Source organism: Hyaloscypha bicolor (assembly GCF_002865645.1).
Source record: "Hyaloscypha bicolor E unplaced genomic scaffold K444scaffold_10, whole genome shotgun sequence".
Taxonomy (NCBI): domain Eukaryota; kingdom Fungi; phylum Ascomycota; class Leotiomycetes; order Helotiales; family Hyaloscyphaceae; genus Hyaloscypha; species Hyaloscypha bicolor.
Window position 1 is genome coordinate 1,552,639 of NW_020194512.1, and position 16,529 is coordinate 1,569,167.

At 31.9% G+C, this 16,529-nt stretch overlaps 2 protein-coding genes across 2 annotated transcripts; both read right to left on the reverse strand.

Moving 5' to 3' along the window:
- Positions 1-1,080: 1,080 nt before the first annotated feature.
- Positions 1,081-1,251, reverse strand: K444DRAFT_516123 (uncharacterized protein; the record flags this gene model as incomplete). The annotated part of the gene is made up of 1 exon (XM_024873659.1): positions 1,081-1,251. A coding segment is annotated over one exon (171 nt), but the record flags the coding sequence as incomplete, so codon positions are not given.
- Positions 1,252-14,343: 13,092 nt separating this feature from the next.
- On the reverse strand, positions 14,344-16,477 carry K444DRAFT_578475 (LACT-domain-containing protein; the record flags this gene model as incomplete). The annotated part of the gene is made up of 3 exons (XM_024877614.1): positions 16,052-16,477; positions 14,857-15,985; positions 14,344-14,804 (listed from the first exon to the last, which is right to left on the reverse strand). The coding sequence occupies exons 1-3, from the start codon at positions 16,361-16,363 to the stop codon at positions 14,344-14,346; spliced, it is 1,902 nt and encodes a 633-aa protein (XP_024744015.1). The 5' UTR covers positions 16,364-16,477.
- Between the last annotated feature and the right edge of the window lie 52 nt (positions 16,478-16,529).

Below are 16,529 nucleotides of genomic sequence, written 5' to 3' on the forward strand. Positions count from 1 at the left end.
AATATATAAAATAGAGACTATATACTCTAGTAATTATAAATATAAAGTTTCTTTAGCTAGGGCCTCTTGAACCTATAAAGCCTTTTTGACTTATATAGTCTCTTGAGCTTATAAAAAGCCTCGAGGCTATGGATTTAGTTTATTAAATTATATAAGATCTTTGGATTTAGCTAAATACTTCTTAATAATATTCTTAGTTACTATTTATATCTAAACCGGGAATATATATACTAGGAATATATACTTCTAAAGTTATATTAGTCCTTTTATAAGATATAAAATATAATTCATTACTTAAATAGGCTTTTCTAAAATGCGAGATAGGCTATCTATATTTATATAAGTCTTTCTAGAATAATATTTAATCTCTATATAATCCTAATACTTAAAGAGAAATAATTACTAGTTTACTAATCTTATAAAATACTTATTAACTAGGCCTATATCTTTAAAAGTATCTATAATTACCTTATAGTTAGTATAGACTATAATTTTGCTATTATCTAGGAAATGAGAAATCTTTTAAAATATTTATATAAAAGCTATAGTTTCTAATTTAGTTAGCTAGTAGTTATATTTTACTAAAGTCAGGTTTCTAGATAAATATAGAATAAGGTACTCTAATCCGTCTAGTCCAATTTAATAAATAGTACTACTAAATCCCTATTTCTTATTACTATTTATATATATAATCTAGTTCTTATTAAAATTAGAATAGCCTAGCTAAAAAGTAATATAAAGATATTCTTAGAGAATTACGAAAGCCTTTTTTATATTATTAAATACGAGATTTTCCTTCTACTCTTTTACTATTTTATTTAGCTATTTCTTGGTCTAGTAATCTTATCCGGAACCTTATATAGGAGCCCCTTTAAATCCTAAGGTCTTTAATACTTATATTAGTTACAAAATCCCGGTATAGTAATTAATAAACTTTCTATAATAGTTAAAAAACCCTAAGGTATTCTCTAATTAAGCCAGGGTACCTGGAAATTATATTTTTCTAACTATTTTAACTTTTTTATCTAATATACTTAGTCCAAAATAATTAATCTAGTAACCTAAAGCTTTTAGACCTAGTTATATAAAATAGTACTTTAATAGGTTCAGGGTAATTCCGGAGTATAATAGGATTCTGAGAATAGAGAAAAGATAATTAATATAGGTTTTAATATTTTTTAAGAAAATAATTATATTATTAATATAAACTAGAATAAACTTCCAAAGATAGCTACTAAATAGTTTTTCTATCCGGTACTAGAAGAAGACAGGAAATATAAATAGACTTATTATACTAACTATTAGCTACTTATATCCTCTATAAAAAGTTATAAAGGCTGTTTTCTACTAGTCTAATATACGGATTAGCTACTAGAAGAAGCTCTTAATTATATTAAGATATAAGAATACTAATTCTTTATCTATAGCTTCTAGGATATTATCTTATTTTAATAAAGAATATATATCCTAGTATAATTTAGTATTTACCCTATATAGATTTATTATAAATCGGGGCTTTCTATTCCGGTATATAATAAATCCCGGTAATATATAAAATAAAGGCTATCCTAATAATACTAGTTTAATAATACTAGCTTTTTATAATAGGTTAAGGATTATATCTATAGTATCCCGGTTATATTTAGAGAAGCCATATAGTATTTATTTGAAATCTAAGATATTAGTATTTTTATAGAAAGAAATTAGTATTTCGATTCTATTATTAAAATAACCTAACTCTTTATAAAAAAGACAAATATTTTCCTTAATAACTTATAAAATATATTAATAATTATTTTCTCTCCAAATATTAGAGATATTAGTTTGGAATAGATTAATACTAGGGTCTAGTAAAGGCTAAATTAAATATAGATAGCTATTAGGGTATTTCTCTTCTATATCTTATTATATTAGTAATAGATCTTAGAAAACTTTAGCTAATCCGAGATATATTTTAGCCTCTTTATCTATATTTTATAGAGCGGTTTCCAGGCAATTTAGTAAACTAATAACCTTATTTACTAGAAGCTTAATTAGGGTCTTTCCGAAATTTATATAAGGTAATAGCCTTATAGTCCTATCTATAATACTATTAATAAATATACTAAAAGTATTTAAGGTAATATTATATTATAGCTAAGAATTTATAAGGTATTTATAACCTAGATATAGTAGGATATAGTATTATATTATAATATTCTAGCTATAACCTAGAGATATAATAACTATTTCTACTATATAGATCTGGGCTTAGTAATACTAATTAATTTATTATAAGGCACGTAATAGCAGGGTAATATATAAATAGTTAAGGTAAGTAAGCTATAGAGTAATGCTTGCAAGTATAACTAATTCCAAGAATTAATTCTAATAAGAAACTAATTAATGCTCCTTCCAAAGCTAGGAGTATCTCCTTATATATTCCCTAGTACTTAGTCAGGCATGCGAAGCCCTTTATTTAATTAGGAAATCCCATATAATCTATATAATTCCGATTATAAGCTATACCCAAAATAGGAAACTAGATCTATAATATCTAATATTTATTCATATACTATTATATATATCTATTATATTAATTTCCCCTCTAGGCCCTTATTCCTAAGAGGCCTGGGAAAACTGCAAATAGCTTTATAAATATTCCCCTAAAACTTTCCTGGCTACTAGCTTTCCCCAAAGATTTCCTATAATTACCCTATTATTATACCAGGTAATAGAGTTAAGGATATAGTTTACTAATTCTTTCTAGCTAGTTTGCAAATTACCTCTAGTAATTTCCTCTCGCAAAGATAATATAAATATAGTATATATTATTAGATATAAAGCTTATCCGATTTCCTAATTAGTTTATAAATTCTAACTTAGCCTCTATTTGCGAATAAATTATTACTTTATAGGCCCAAGAGCTTGGAAAAGTTAATCCGATCTTCTAGTTTATTTATAAATCTTTTTTTTAGAATTTTCTAGATATTCCTGGTATAGAGCCGGTTCCGAATTCGTAATTACTATTCGGGGAGAGGGTATTATAAAAAGGCCTCTCTTTTCCTACTAACTAATCTTTCTTTTCCTTAACTATAATACTATATCTAGCTTTTCCTTATTTCTTGCCTTCCTTCTTTAAGCCTTCTTTAAGCTCCTTTAAGCTTCTTTAAGCCTTATTTAAGCTTTATTTAAGTCCCTTTCTAATTCTCTTTTCTACTTCTTTATTTATTAAGATAAATACTTCTCTTAGTACTTATTAGCCTATTACTATTCGTTTAGCTAATACTTCTATATCCTTAATTTGCCCTTATTATCTTTAATATTCCAAGAATATTACTAAGTTTCCTAACCTTACTTATATTAAGAGTAATAATTATTTAGTATATAATTACTATTACTCTAAGAATAAGAAATATAATCTTATAAGTTATAAATTTCTTCTTTTATTCCTTATTCTAATATTATTTAAGGTTCCTTAAATATATATAGTATAGTTAAATTATCTTCTTTAAGCTATTAATATATATAAGCGTCTTCCCTATTCTTTACCTAAAAGAAAGAAGGCTATTACTACTCTTTTTCTATACTAAACTATATATATTTCTTATATTAAAGCTATTATTTAAGGCTAATAAATTTCCCTAATAATCCAAGGAATAGGTCAAGTAATTCTTACTAGCTTAGTACAAGTATAAAGTACTCTTAATAATATAGTTAATATTTTTTAGTATTAAGTAAGCTTACTTCTTCCTTATTTCTTACTAATAGCTAATAGCTTTATAGGCTAATTTACTACCTATTTCTCGAAAGAATCCTAATAAGAATAATAATAAGAATAATAGAAAGTAGTTATAAAAATAGAGTATTTATAAGATATAGAAATTAGAGTTTTTAATAATTTTCGTATGGTTTTTCCAAGAATAAATATATGGTTTTTTAATAATTTCCTAATAAAAGCATTTATCTTTTATGCCTTTATTTAGCTAATAGTATTATAATATTACTTTTTTCCAAGTATTCTTGTAATTCTTGAGCTATATTCTCTAGATTACTTAATAGTTCTCATATATTATTTACTAGTAAGTAGCTCTTCTAATAAACAAGATACTCTCTTCCTTTTCTACTTTCTTTATAGGCTATAATAAATTCTATCTCGAATTCCTCTTTACCCTTAATCTCGACCGGCTCTAGTTCTATTATAATACTAGCTTGTGAGTATTATAGTTTTAAAAGAGAAATATAAAAAATATTATAGATCTAATATAATAGTAGTAATTCCAAGTAATATACCTATTTATATATTTCTATAACTTCTAGAACTTTAAAGAGGCCAAGATATTTATTTACTAGCTTTATACTAGGTTATAGCTATTAAATATTCTTTATATAAAGCATGACTTTATTATATATCTTGAACTTCTTATTAATATATTTCTTATTATAGTACTTTTTTAATATATTTACTACTTCTTGCTATTATTTCTCTAGTACTTCCCGTTTTACTTAAATTCTTTATATTCTTTCCTATATTACTAGCGCTCTTTTTTCTGGAATATTATCCTTAATATATAGTTTAATACTAGAATAGAATTCGTATAAGGTATAGAATAGAAATATTTCTATTATTAAATATATAAAATTATTATATATGAATTCTGTAAGAGTAAGCTTTATTACCTAGTTATCCTACTAGTAGCTAGTATAATACCTCAAGTATTATTCTAGAGTTTAGTTCAGATTCTCTATTTATTTATTAGTTTATAGGTAAAATACTATACTCAGCTATTATTAAACTTTTAAGTAGAAATATAAACTTAACTAGAACTTGCTTATAAAAACAGATCCTCTATTAGAGGTTATACCCGCAGGTATACTAAAGTCTTTAATAATATAATATATAAATAGCTCTACTAGCTCAGGAGCCAAGACTTTCTTAGTAATTAGAATATATTATACTATTTTCATATATTTATTAATAATAATAAGTATAGAATTATATACTTTATTACGAAATCTAGAAAAGAGTAGCCCCGTAATAAAGTCTATAGTAATTTCTTGCTATGGCTTAAAGAAAAGAAGAAATAAACTAAGTATACTATATAGCAGATATTTCTTTATCTTAGTCTATTAATATATAGGATAAGTTCTAATATAATCTTTTATGTTCTTTCTTATATTTTACTAGAAGTATTTTCTCTAGAGGATCTCTAGTATCTTACTAGTATCAAAATACTTATCTATAGGATTATTATAGTTAGTTTATAGTAATTCTTCTTTAAGAGCCGGCTTATTTAATATATAGATAGTACCCTAATATCTTAATAACCCAGATATATCAAGTTCCCAAGTCTTAATAGCTCTAGTAAAGGTCCCTTTTAAGAACTATTTATACTACTGGTATTATACTAATAAATTGAGCCTTTAGTACTATAATAGTAATTCAAGTAATATTTCTCTGCTTTTCTTATATACTATTTCGGACCTAGCTACCTATATAGCTAGAATCCGTAGTATATACTATTTATAACTAGCTATACTAGTAATAGGCTTAAGTAGTAGTATCTCCGATACTATTCTATTACTAAAATAGACTTCTTCTTTGGAATTTCTTAGTATTTTGCTAATTGAGAAGTGCCTATCTCCTCTTTCCTGGGCCTTATATTATAGTATTATAGGAATAGTATAGTATCCTATTACTACTATTTATAGGGTTCTCTATTCTATATTCTATAGCTTATTATAAAGTATAAATAGTAAAGTATCTTTATTTATACTTACTATAAAGTCTAGCCTCTTTAATAGCCTATTAGCGGAATTACTATACCCTGGCTAGTACTCTAAAACAAAGTCAAAGGTAGCTAGCTTCTCTGCCTATCTTATCTATTAACTATTTAGTTTTCTCTTAGTTATAAAGTATTTTAAGTTATTATAATCTATTTTAATAATAATAGTATACCGGGTATATATTAGGTAATACTACTAAGTATGAAATACTAGAATAATAGCCAAGAGTTTAGAGTTATATATTTTATACTTACTCTTAATTATAGTTATCTTTTTTAAATAGAAAGTAATAGGGTATTACCTGGCTTCCGCCTCCTTATTAAAGAGCTAGGAAATCATACTTATAATTATAAATCCTGAAATATTCGTTTCTATATAAATCTTTAAGGCTAGGTTAAAATAATAAAGAATTAGTATTATTATAAATATAATTTATAGCTTTCTAAAAGCCTTATCTGTCTTATTTGTCTAGCTAAACTAATATAGTAGTTTTCTACTAGTTTTTAGTAAATTAGTTAATTCTTTTACTACCCTAGAGTATTTATAGATAAACCTCTAGTAAAAGTTAGTAAAACCCAGAAATACTTAAATTTCTCGAATATTATTTTTTAGGGCTAGCTATTCCCTAATAGCTATAACCCGGCTAGCCTCTATTTCTATACTATTTGGGCTAATTACAAATTCCAGGAACTCTATTCTCTCTATATTAAACTCGCATTTTACTAAGTTTATAAAGAGCTAGTATTACTATAATTACTCGAGTATATATTAGACTACTATTATATATTATTCTGGGTTCTCTAAATAAATTAAAATATTATCTAGATAAACTATATAAATAACATTTATAAGGCCTACTAGTATATAATTAATATATGCCTAGAATATTACTAGAGTATTAGATAGTCTAAAGGATATAATATAGTACTTAAAATATTTATAGTATATTTGGAATACTATTTTTTACTTATTACCCTCCCGTATTTATAACTAATAGTAAGTATTCTTTAAGTCTAGCTTTATATATATCTTTACTTTATAAAGCCTGTCTATTATCTTACTAATAAGTAGTAATAGTATTCGGTTCTTAATAATAATCCTATTTAGATCCCGGTAATTAATATATAAATATAGGCCGCCTTCTTTCTTTAGAATAAACATAATTAGGGTACTAGCTAGGCTAGTAAAATAATGGATTTATTTCTTCTCTAAGCTAGTATTAAGATATTCCCAAAAAAACTTTAAGCTCTCTTTCTAATAAAGTATATATAGGACTATATAATAGTTAGGATCCTGGTTCCAGATCTATATAATACTTTATTATATAATAGTTAGGTAATATACCTATAGCCTCTATAAAGAATACTCGGAGAAGGTCCTAATACTTCCTAGAAAATATAGTTATCCTGTTTATAGTAATAGCGGTAATTCTTTAGCTATTTATTATAGGATAGGTAATTAATAGAAAAACATATATCTTATACTTTACTACTTTAGTAAACTTCCTAGTATTTAGAACTTTAATCTTTTATAATTAAATCTAGTATCTTTATATTACTTTCCTAAAGGAAATTAGGGAATTAATCTAGTAAAGCTATAGGAATCCAAGTATTATATTAATATAATTCAGATTAAAATTATATAATATAAAGTATATATTAGCCTCTCTTTAGTTCCCTAATATGTCCTTAGTAATAATTCCAAGAATATAATCTCTATATAAATAAATCCTCTTTCTCTCTAATAAGAATAAGGGAATTATCCTTAATATTAATAGAATACCTATATCTAAGGCTAATCTTCTCTTTATATAATTAGCCTCTATACCCGAGTTAACTAATACTCTAACCCTTTATTTATCTTTTCTTATCTTAATAGTAATCTTAATTACTATTCTCGTTTTAGGGGCCTTGCTCTCTATAGTATAAATAAGTATAACTATTATAGGGTATACCTGTTTCCCGGCTTCTTTAGTTCTAGGTACTTATATATCTTATAGCCAGACTTATTATAGTTATAGTAAGTTAGTTTTTCCTAATTTAGGCAAGTAGTAGTATAGTAATTCTTTTTCTAGTAAGTAAAGCAAGTTATATCCGGTCTTATAAATCCCGATATAAGTACTATATTAGACCCTATTATTATATTTTTACTATTCCGGTTATATGAATCTCGTAACGGGAATATACTTCTCTTCTATTTTCCTTTATTATTTCCTCTTTCTTTTCTCTAATTTCCTTTCTTTTATTAATTTATTAGCTTATTATTATATTCCCGTTAAGTAGACTAGTTTAAGTTATTCTTGACTCTTATGGCCATAGAAATAAGCTTCTTTCTTTCTTATAAAGCGTTCTCTTAGTAATTAATCTCGTTCCAAATCTCCTGCCTCAAGCTACTAAATAAGTTATCCTGCTCTTATAATAAACCCGTATATCCCAAGTTATCTAATAGGCTATCTAAGTAAGATATAAAGCTTTAGATACTCTAACCTGGCCGCTATTTTATATCCTTAAACTTGGCAAGAATATTATTACTATAGTTTTTCGGATCTAAGATAGAATTCTTTATAAACTTAATAAAGATCTCCTAATCCGTAGTATTAATACCCACTAATTACTTCCTATACTTCCAGATATCCCTGGCTATATCCTCAAAATAGGAAGTATAATGCATAACCTTTACTATATCTATAGCCCAGGTAATCCCGCCGTCTTTATACTATTTCAGCTCCGCCTAGTAGAAGAAGTCCTAGGCTTCCTTAATACTCTTCCCCTTATAGATTAGTAATTCTCGGGTTTTTAGAGCCCTATAAACCAAATATACCGCCGGTGGCACGACAGGTTCCACGATAGGTACCCGAATATTCTCAAGATAGTAAATCTGAGCTTCCAAATTCTCTAGATTCTCTCTCTATTATATCTCTGCTTCTAACTCAGTAATGCGATAATAAGCCGCCGCTAGCTTCTCCGTTATTATTATCCTGCCAGCTAGTTCTGGAAATATCTGAGTTCTATTCCCTTCTCCTGATTAGGTAGTAGCTAGAGTGGCTAACTGGGCACTTCCCTGGATACCCGACTAGGTCGCCCTAGTAATAGCAGAGGCGCTTCTTCTAGTTAATACTCTAGCCATTAGTAGTTTTGTCTATTAATGGCTTAATTACCTTATAATAAACTACTCCCCAAAGATTAGATTAATTAGAATATAAGATACGTAATAGCAGGGTAATATATAAGTAGTTAAGGTAAGTAAGCTACGGAGTGACGCTTATAAGTATAACTAATTCCAAGAATTAATTCTAATAAGAGACTAATTAATGCCTCTTCTAAAGCTAGGAGTGTCTCCCTATATATTTCCTAGTACTTAGCCAGGCATACGAAGCCCTTTACTTAATTAGGAAATCCCATATAATCTATACGATTCCGATTGCAAGCTATACCTAAAATAGGAAACTAGATCTATAACATCTAATACCTGTCCATATGCTATTACGTATGCCTATTATATTTATATAATATATTATTTCTCGGCTTTAGTATTAGGCAAATACGAAATCCGGATTTTCTTTCTATTATATATAAGGTAGTTAAAATCTAGATCCGTTTTTAATTAAATAATATCTATTTTACTAGGCTTAAGGAAAGATATTCTAAGAAGAATATTATATTAGAACTCTTTAATAATATATATCTTAGCTATAAACTCAATTATATCTCCTTCTATTATTAGGAATTATATAGGAATATATATAAATAGTATTATAGCCGAACTATTACTAATACTAGATAGATTAATAATATCTTTATTTATTTATTATAGAATATTAGGAAAATAAGTATCTATAATATAGTAGTTAATAAGGCAGATACCGGTACTAGTATTGAAATAATAGGATACTAGATCTTTTTCTGAATTATAAGTTATAATTTGTATATTTATATAAAACTTATAGGCTTTACTATTAATAAAGTATATTTCTCCGGTTATTACTACTTTCTTTGAATTTCTTTAATTATATAATTAAGGAATAGATTTTATAGGCTGCGGCTTACTCTTTATAGGTAATAGCTCGGGTTTTTATAATAATACTACTCGTGGCTTTACTAGTAAAGAAGTAAATCTTAATTCCTATAAAACAGAACCGAAACTATCTAATAGTTTAATAATTGAGATATTACTACTAGAAGTATTAAGAATATAAGGTAATTATATAGGATTACTATTCTATAATAAAGAAGATACGAGATCGAAAAGTATTTCTGAATGAGAAATAGAATAAGAAATAGCTAGTAACTTTTATATAGTAAGTAGTACTAAATTTATAATTATAAGGTTAGGATTAAGGATAAGGGGCCCTCTTATTTAATTTAGGAGTAGTAGTTTACTAGCCCTATATAGCTGCTATTCTCGTTTTCCTATAGGATATTAGGATCTATAAATATTAATAAGAGATAGTTACTAGGTAAATCGTTATTAAATAAGCCTTAATATATAATATATATATTATAAAAGGTTTAGTAAACTAATTTGGGAACTTGAACTAAGTCTAAATATTTATTATTATAGTTATTATATAAATAGTAGGCTAGTACCTATAGGTTATTATTACAGAAATTGAAATTACTATTATGGTTATTATAGCTTCCTTAGTAAAATCCGTTTCTATAATTATAGTAGCCTCTATAATAGTTGTCTTAATATCTATATCTACTATAATATCCTCTATAGCTATTATATCTATTGCGATTCTTATATCCTCTATAATAGTTAAACCGATTTTAATTACTATATAGGCCTTATTTACCTCTATAATTATTATATACTTTCCGGTTATAGCCTTTATTATCTTTCTTTTAATTTGGATATTATTAATTAGGCTATATAATAACTAGGGCATTTGGCTATTATTAGTATAGACTACTAAGAATTTATATTATAGCTTCTTATAGAATATAGTAAGAAGAGTTAATAGAATAAGGGTTTTTCTAGTTTTAATAGCCCTAGTTTCTATTATTTTAATGGTTCTAGTATGAATTATATTAGTTATACTAGCTATACTAGTCGGAATTATTAGTAGAGCTCTTTATATTCGATTCCTTAACTATCTTATAGATAGAGATATACTAGTTTCTAGCTAATACTTCCTATATATAGATACTAGCCATAAATTACTTAATAGTATTAGTACTATTAAGCTTAACTACTAGTCTAAAAGTAAAGTCGAGTTCTTTATAGAGATATCGGATAATTAGGTCCTTATTAACCTTTCTAGCTTTAATATATAAAGCCTACTTCTTATATAAATAGTCTTATATAGGAAGTTCGAATTCCTTATTAAAAGAATACTATATATAATTAGCTTCTTATAGTATAATTAATATATTTGTTCGGAACTATATAGTAAGCTTAGTTATCTATATTTCTAGAGAGTTATTTATAGCTAGTTAAGTAATAGTAAAAAGACTATTAAACTATAACTAAGCTACTTTCTTTATAGCTCTAGGAAGTAAGCTAAGAATTGTCTTCTTACTATATAGCTCTATTATATATTCCAAGTAATTAATATATAATATAACTTAAGTAGTACTATTATACTAGAGATTATTAGCTTTAAGCTTATTAGTATACTAGGTTCCGGATTATTTTACGGGAGTACCTTAGTACTATTATTACTAATACTTTCCTTAGCTAGGTAAATCGAAATATATAGGACTATTTCGGAATTATTTCATAAAGGCTATAAACTAGCCAATATTAGTAATATAGCTATTTCTATTTATAAGATCCTATATAGCTCTAGTATAGTTCAGAGTATAGATCTTTGGCTTAATAATACAGGTAGTAGCTATAGCTATTGTCTTATTAGTATTATTAAAGACTCTTGCTACCTTAAGGTTTAAATAATCCATATAGACCCGTTCCCAAGCCATTTTAATAAAGGCTATATTCTTAGCCCATTATTCTATAGTATATTCTGTACTTCTTATAAGAGTAGCTATATTATCTAATATCTCCGAAGCAAGTATCTCTAGCAGATCTTTTTCTTAGTATCTTTAGAAGATTTCAGAGAAAAAAATAGACTTAAGAGGGCTTTTGAGATCTAGATTTAGGCAGACCGGTAATAATTATTAGAAGCGGATAGGTAATAAGTATATAGGGTTTTAGTAAGATAGAGAATACTATCTAAGTAGCGGGTTCTCGGAAATAGGAGATTCGTCTTATATAGGCTCTCGGTAGTCCCAAGGAGCCGGACGAGGTATAGCTAGGTAAGGGGCAGCTTAAGGAGGAGGTATAGCGGTTCGAGGTCTCGTTCTTATAGGTTAAGGAGCTCTCGGAGGGGAAATAGGAACGGTTAAGGTAGGTTTCGGAGTAATAGGGAGAGCTAAAAAGGGTTCTGCTTAAGAGGGTCCTGCTAGGGAAGGTTCTAAAGGCTCCTTCCGGAACCGGCCGTCTGCTTTTCGAGCTCTGTACTTTCGATTCTTTTGATTTCCAGTCGGCATCTAGCTAATCTATAGGAGACGTTATAGTACAGTGCATATAGTGTAACTACTAAAGACTATGTGATTCTTCGATTAGCGATTTGGATTCGAATCGGTGGCGGATTAAGAGGTGTATAGGGGTTGGTTGGAATCGCGAGTCTGGTTATATATACGGAAATTGAGCTTTTTTCTTGAAAAAAGGAGGTCAAATCAAGAATCTTGGGGCATTGCTACCATATTACGACCCGTGGCTGGTGTTCTGGTAACAGAATCAGCTGTATTGGGTGTATATGTAAAACGTCTAAAGAGAGAAAAGAAGAGAGGAGCGGGGAGCTCGAGCTAAGTACAGGGTGCCACGCTAGGGCCAGGTCATGTGACGCTGACGTCACAACAGGGTCTGATATGTTAAGCCTGAAGCATTCTGCAGATTATGTGCCAACCTTCACCCTGGCTCGGATTATTCGAGATGGCAAAGTGTTGGGAAGGCTAAGGTACGAAGGAGGCATTTCAAGACCTTAGGAGAGTTAATTGAAGAATATGGTTGGAAATTGGGGAGCATAATCAAAAGCAAGGGTGGTGGAGGACGGCGGGGGTTTGGTAATTACTTACAAAAGGCTACCTTCCACGGCTACAAGACAGAGGCTAAGAGCTAATTTGAGACGCATGATGACTCGGTGGTGGGTAAGTGTGATATTGGACTTTGATGCTAGTATGCAATCCTATAAGCAAGGGTTCGGTGTGAAGAGTAGCTCATTGTGGGAGGGTTGGGAATGGAACCGGTTGAGCCGATCGATCTTGATATGTAGACAAAATCGGAGCTGTGGTGTGATAACGGTCAACGTAATATCGCGAAGTACATAGGTGCGATTGCATACAAATTCGTCAAAAAGTGCCTTTGAGGCAATTTTACTGATTTTCACTAAGCGTGGGGTGCTATCAGCCTCACCGCATATGGCCACAGTCGATCATTCAGATAAATAACCTCAGCGAGTGTCAAAAATTTGTGGAAAGCGAGTATACAGGTGTTACTTTTAGACGTAGGGGTGTAAAGGGGGAGGGGGAGCGGTGTAGAGGCTTTTTGGGTGGGTTCAATCCTATTATAAAACGCTCGTCTCAATATCGGCTGGCCTAAAGACCCACTATGGGCCATATTCGAAAGACGAAGGGTCTGAACTAGTTTGGCAACTGTTGGTCTATAGGTAAGATTATGTTAAGCTACAACTCGGTTTGTGTACTGTGCTTAAGGAGCGTTTATATAGTATTTGGCAAGCAAGCGTACGCCTTACTAAGAAACCAGAAGGCAGAATGAAATATTCCCGAAGCAACGCTATCGTTAGGCTGTAGTCATGCCCAGATTAAGCACTGTGGCAACTACGCGGCCCGCTCCTACTTCAAAAGGTTTGTCTGACGCCTGTATGTATTGAATACTCAAGCCCTGCCAATTGGTCTGTGCAAGGGGACTCGAGATATGGAGTGCCATGTGGTAAATTCGGTGAAGGAAAGGCAAACAATAAAGATTTTGGCTGCTCCGACACCATGCATACGATATAGTGCATACAACACTATGCGTAATTAGGTATTTACATGCGTTTTGCGGGAAGTCAAAAATAGTACATGGCAAAAGCTTACGATGATGCAGTCCGCACACCTTTTTAAACTAAACTAGACTCCAAGCAAGTTGAGATTTAGGTTCTATACTAGGCTGTTATACCTAGTTTTAAGAGCCAAACCTTTATTTAGCGTCGAGCCCCTAGCTAACGATAAAGACCGAAGATTAACAGAAAAGCGGTGTTATGAAACGGCAGCTTAGAAATATACAGACGCATCACAAGGTACGAGAAATGAAAAACTAGATTTCGAGGCTGGCACTGGGAGTGCTCCAGTTCCTATCGCATGTATTGGGAGTATCGCAGAACATCATTTCAAAACAAGCTCAAAAACTTCTGAGCGAGAAGGAGTTGGAAATCATTAATTCTATCTCTATATACGCCATCCCCTAAACATTTCACACATGGGTATAAATCTATCATCACAAATTCCAACTACGCCTATCGCATCCCACCATAGTACCCCCAAACACCGTAAATGCATGTCAACCCGGTCCTTAACTCAACTCATCCAACACAGATTGGAAGAACCCCTCTTCCTCATAAACCTTCACCCTGTCCGCATAAGTTTTAATATCACTCACGACATTCTCCCCGATCTCGTCACCCTTCCCCGCCGCGACCTTCAAAATCAGATCATTCAAACTGCTCCTCCCAAGGATATCAACGTGATCGCCTGTATTCGGTCCTCCTCGAGGACTAAATCTCTCTGGCTCATGCGGCATCTCGAAGACCTTGATCTTCACACCAGCGGGATTGTACCGCTTCATATTCCACCCCTTATTACACATATAACCCACGGAAAGTAAGTTGACGGTCCCGTCGCCTTCGCCTAAGATTACCCCGTGGTCAATGTTACCCGTTGTCAGTGTTGTGTCGATGGTTATATTAAGGGATGAGAGCGGGTTGTCGGGTTTGCGGTAGAAGTAGGAGCGTTCCGTTGGTTTGCCGATTCCTGCTTTCATCAGTACACAATGTCCATACAAAATGGTTAGCAGAAGGGAATTTACCGTAGAAGCAATAAATTTTCAAGTTCGGAGCAAGCGGTAACCTCGTCTCGAGCGGATTAATCCACTTCCTCGAATCCTTCTCATTTGCTTCCACTTCAGCGGTGGTATGTGCTACTCCCCGCGAGTAACTGCCTTTTACTTGGTCATTGTACCAATCTTCTGAGACGTCCATGAGGTAGTTAAAACTTTGCTCCACTGTCAAGTTGCGGTAATGGGCAGAGCCGTTGTTCTCTTTGAAGTTGAGGAAAGTACCAAAGCTGACATTTTGCTCTGGAAGATCGTCGGGCGCCCAGGTTGCGTTGCCCCAGACCGCATTTCCGCCGATGGGAAGCATGGAGCTGATTCCTGGCATTCCTCTGAAGATCTCAGCGCGCTCTTCCCTGCTGAGGAACTTCTCGAGTCCGTAGACTGCGAATGCGTTGAGTTGGGCTGTGTCCTTCATCTCTCCCGACAAGACCGCCGGAAGCCCTTTCAAGGCACCCAACATGCACCCCGAGATGTTGATCCAAGAATCAACATTCTTCTCAACCCAGTCGTCACCACCATTTCCTCCATTTTTCGAAGCAACCCAATGGAAGAAGTAAAACAATACTTGGCTTCCCATCGAATGCGACACAATAACCACCTTCTTCTTCAACACCTCATTCGACATCTCAATATACATCTTCAGTCTCGAAAAATACTGATCCCTGACCTCCAGATTTGCATACGAGAGCCGCCAATCATAAGCAGCCGTAAAGCTATTCGTAGGATCATATCCAATCGTGGCCAAGTTCTCCAAAATCTTATTCCAGATCCAATATCCCGTGATAAAGAAATCTGCAGCATCGAAACCCTGCGCAGCGCGGAGTTTAATTCCACCTGGGGGGTCAAGGCCCGTTTTTTTGTCGAGCATTATGTGCCTTTTCCAGCCTTCTTTGTCGAGGACTAGGGCACGCATCATGCTCCAACTGCCCCAAAGTCGTTTCCTGAAGTACTGCCGGGAGGCATTGGTTGTGCCCCATGATTCGAGCCCTGTGGATATAACGCCTGGAACCATGACTACGGGGTGGTTTGCTCGGACGCCTTGTGCGACGAGATTCAATCCTACCTGGAAAGAATCATAGTTCACCGCTTCCCTCTCTCCCCTCTATCCAGAAGTCAGCCCTATTCATTGCCCAACTTCCTCTTCTTTCCAAGAAACGATAATACATACCGCCAGGTCTCGCGCATCGCTCACAAACCCGGCAGGCAACACGTCGAGCAAATTATCCATACTCAGTTCCCCAAACTCGGGGAAATCAATGAGATCACTTCTTCCTGCAAAGAATCCTGCGACCACGATCCCGAACACTCCACCGAGGAAGAAGATGAATCCATTCCGCCGTTTCCGCGTCTTGCCGTGGTGCACTTTCGATTTGGGAGCGAGGATGACCTCTTCGGCTGTGGCGGGGGATTCTTCGCGGGAGTCAGAGGGAAGGGGATTGGAGGAGAGCCCGGGGATGCGTTTGCGGAGGTGGTGGGACATGATAGCGTGAGTATGTACACAAAGATAAGGGAGAGAGGAAGAGGATGAGGTTATTGCAAGATCATGTTGAGGCAGCAAAACTCGGTGCTGACAGTGCCTCGCATGGGGTTTTCTGTTATATTCACATGCATGCACGGTCATTACGTAGCCATCTTTAAGCTTTAAT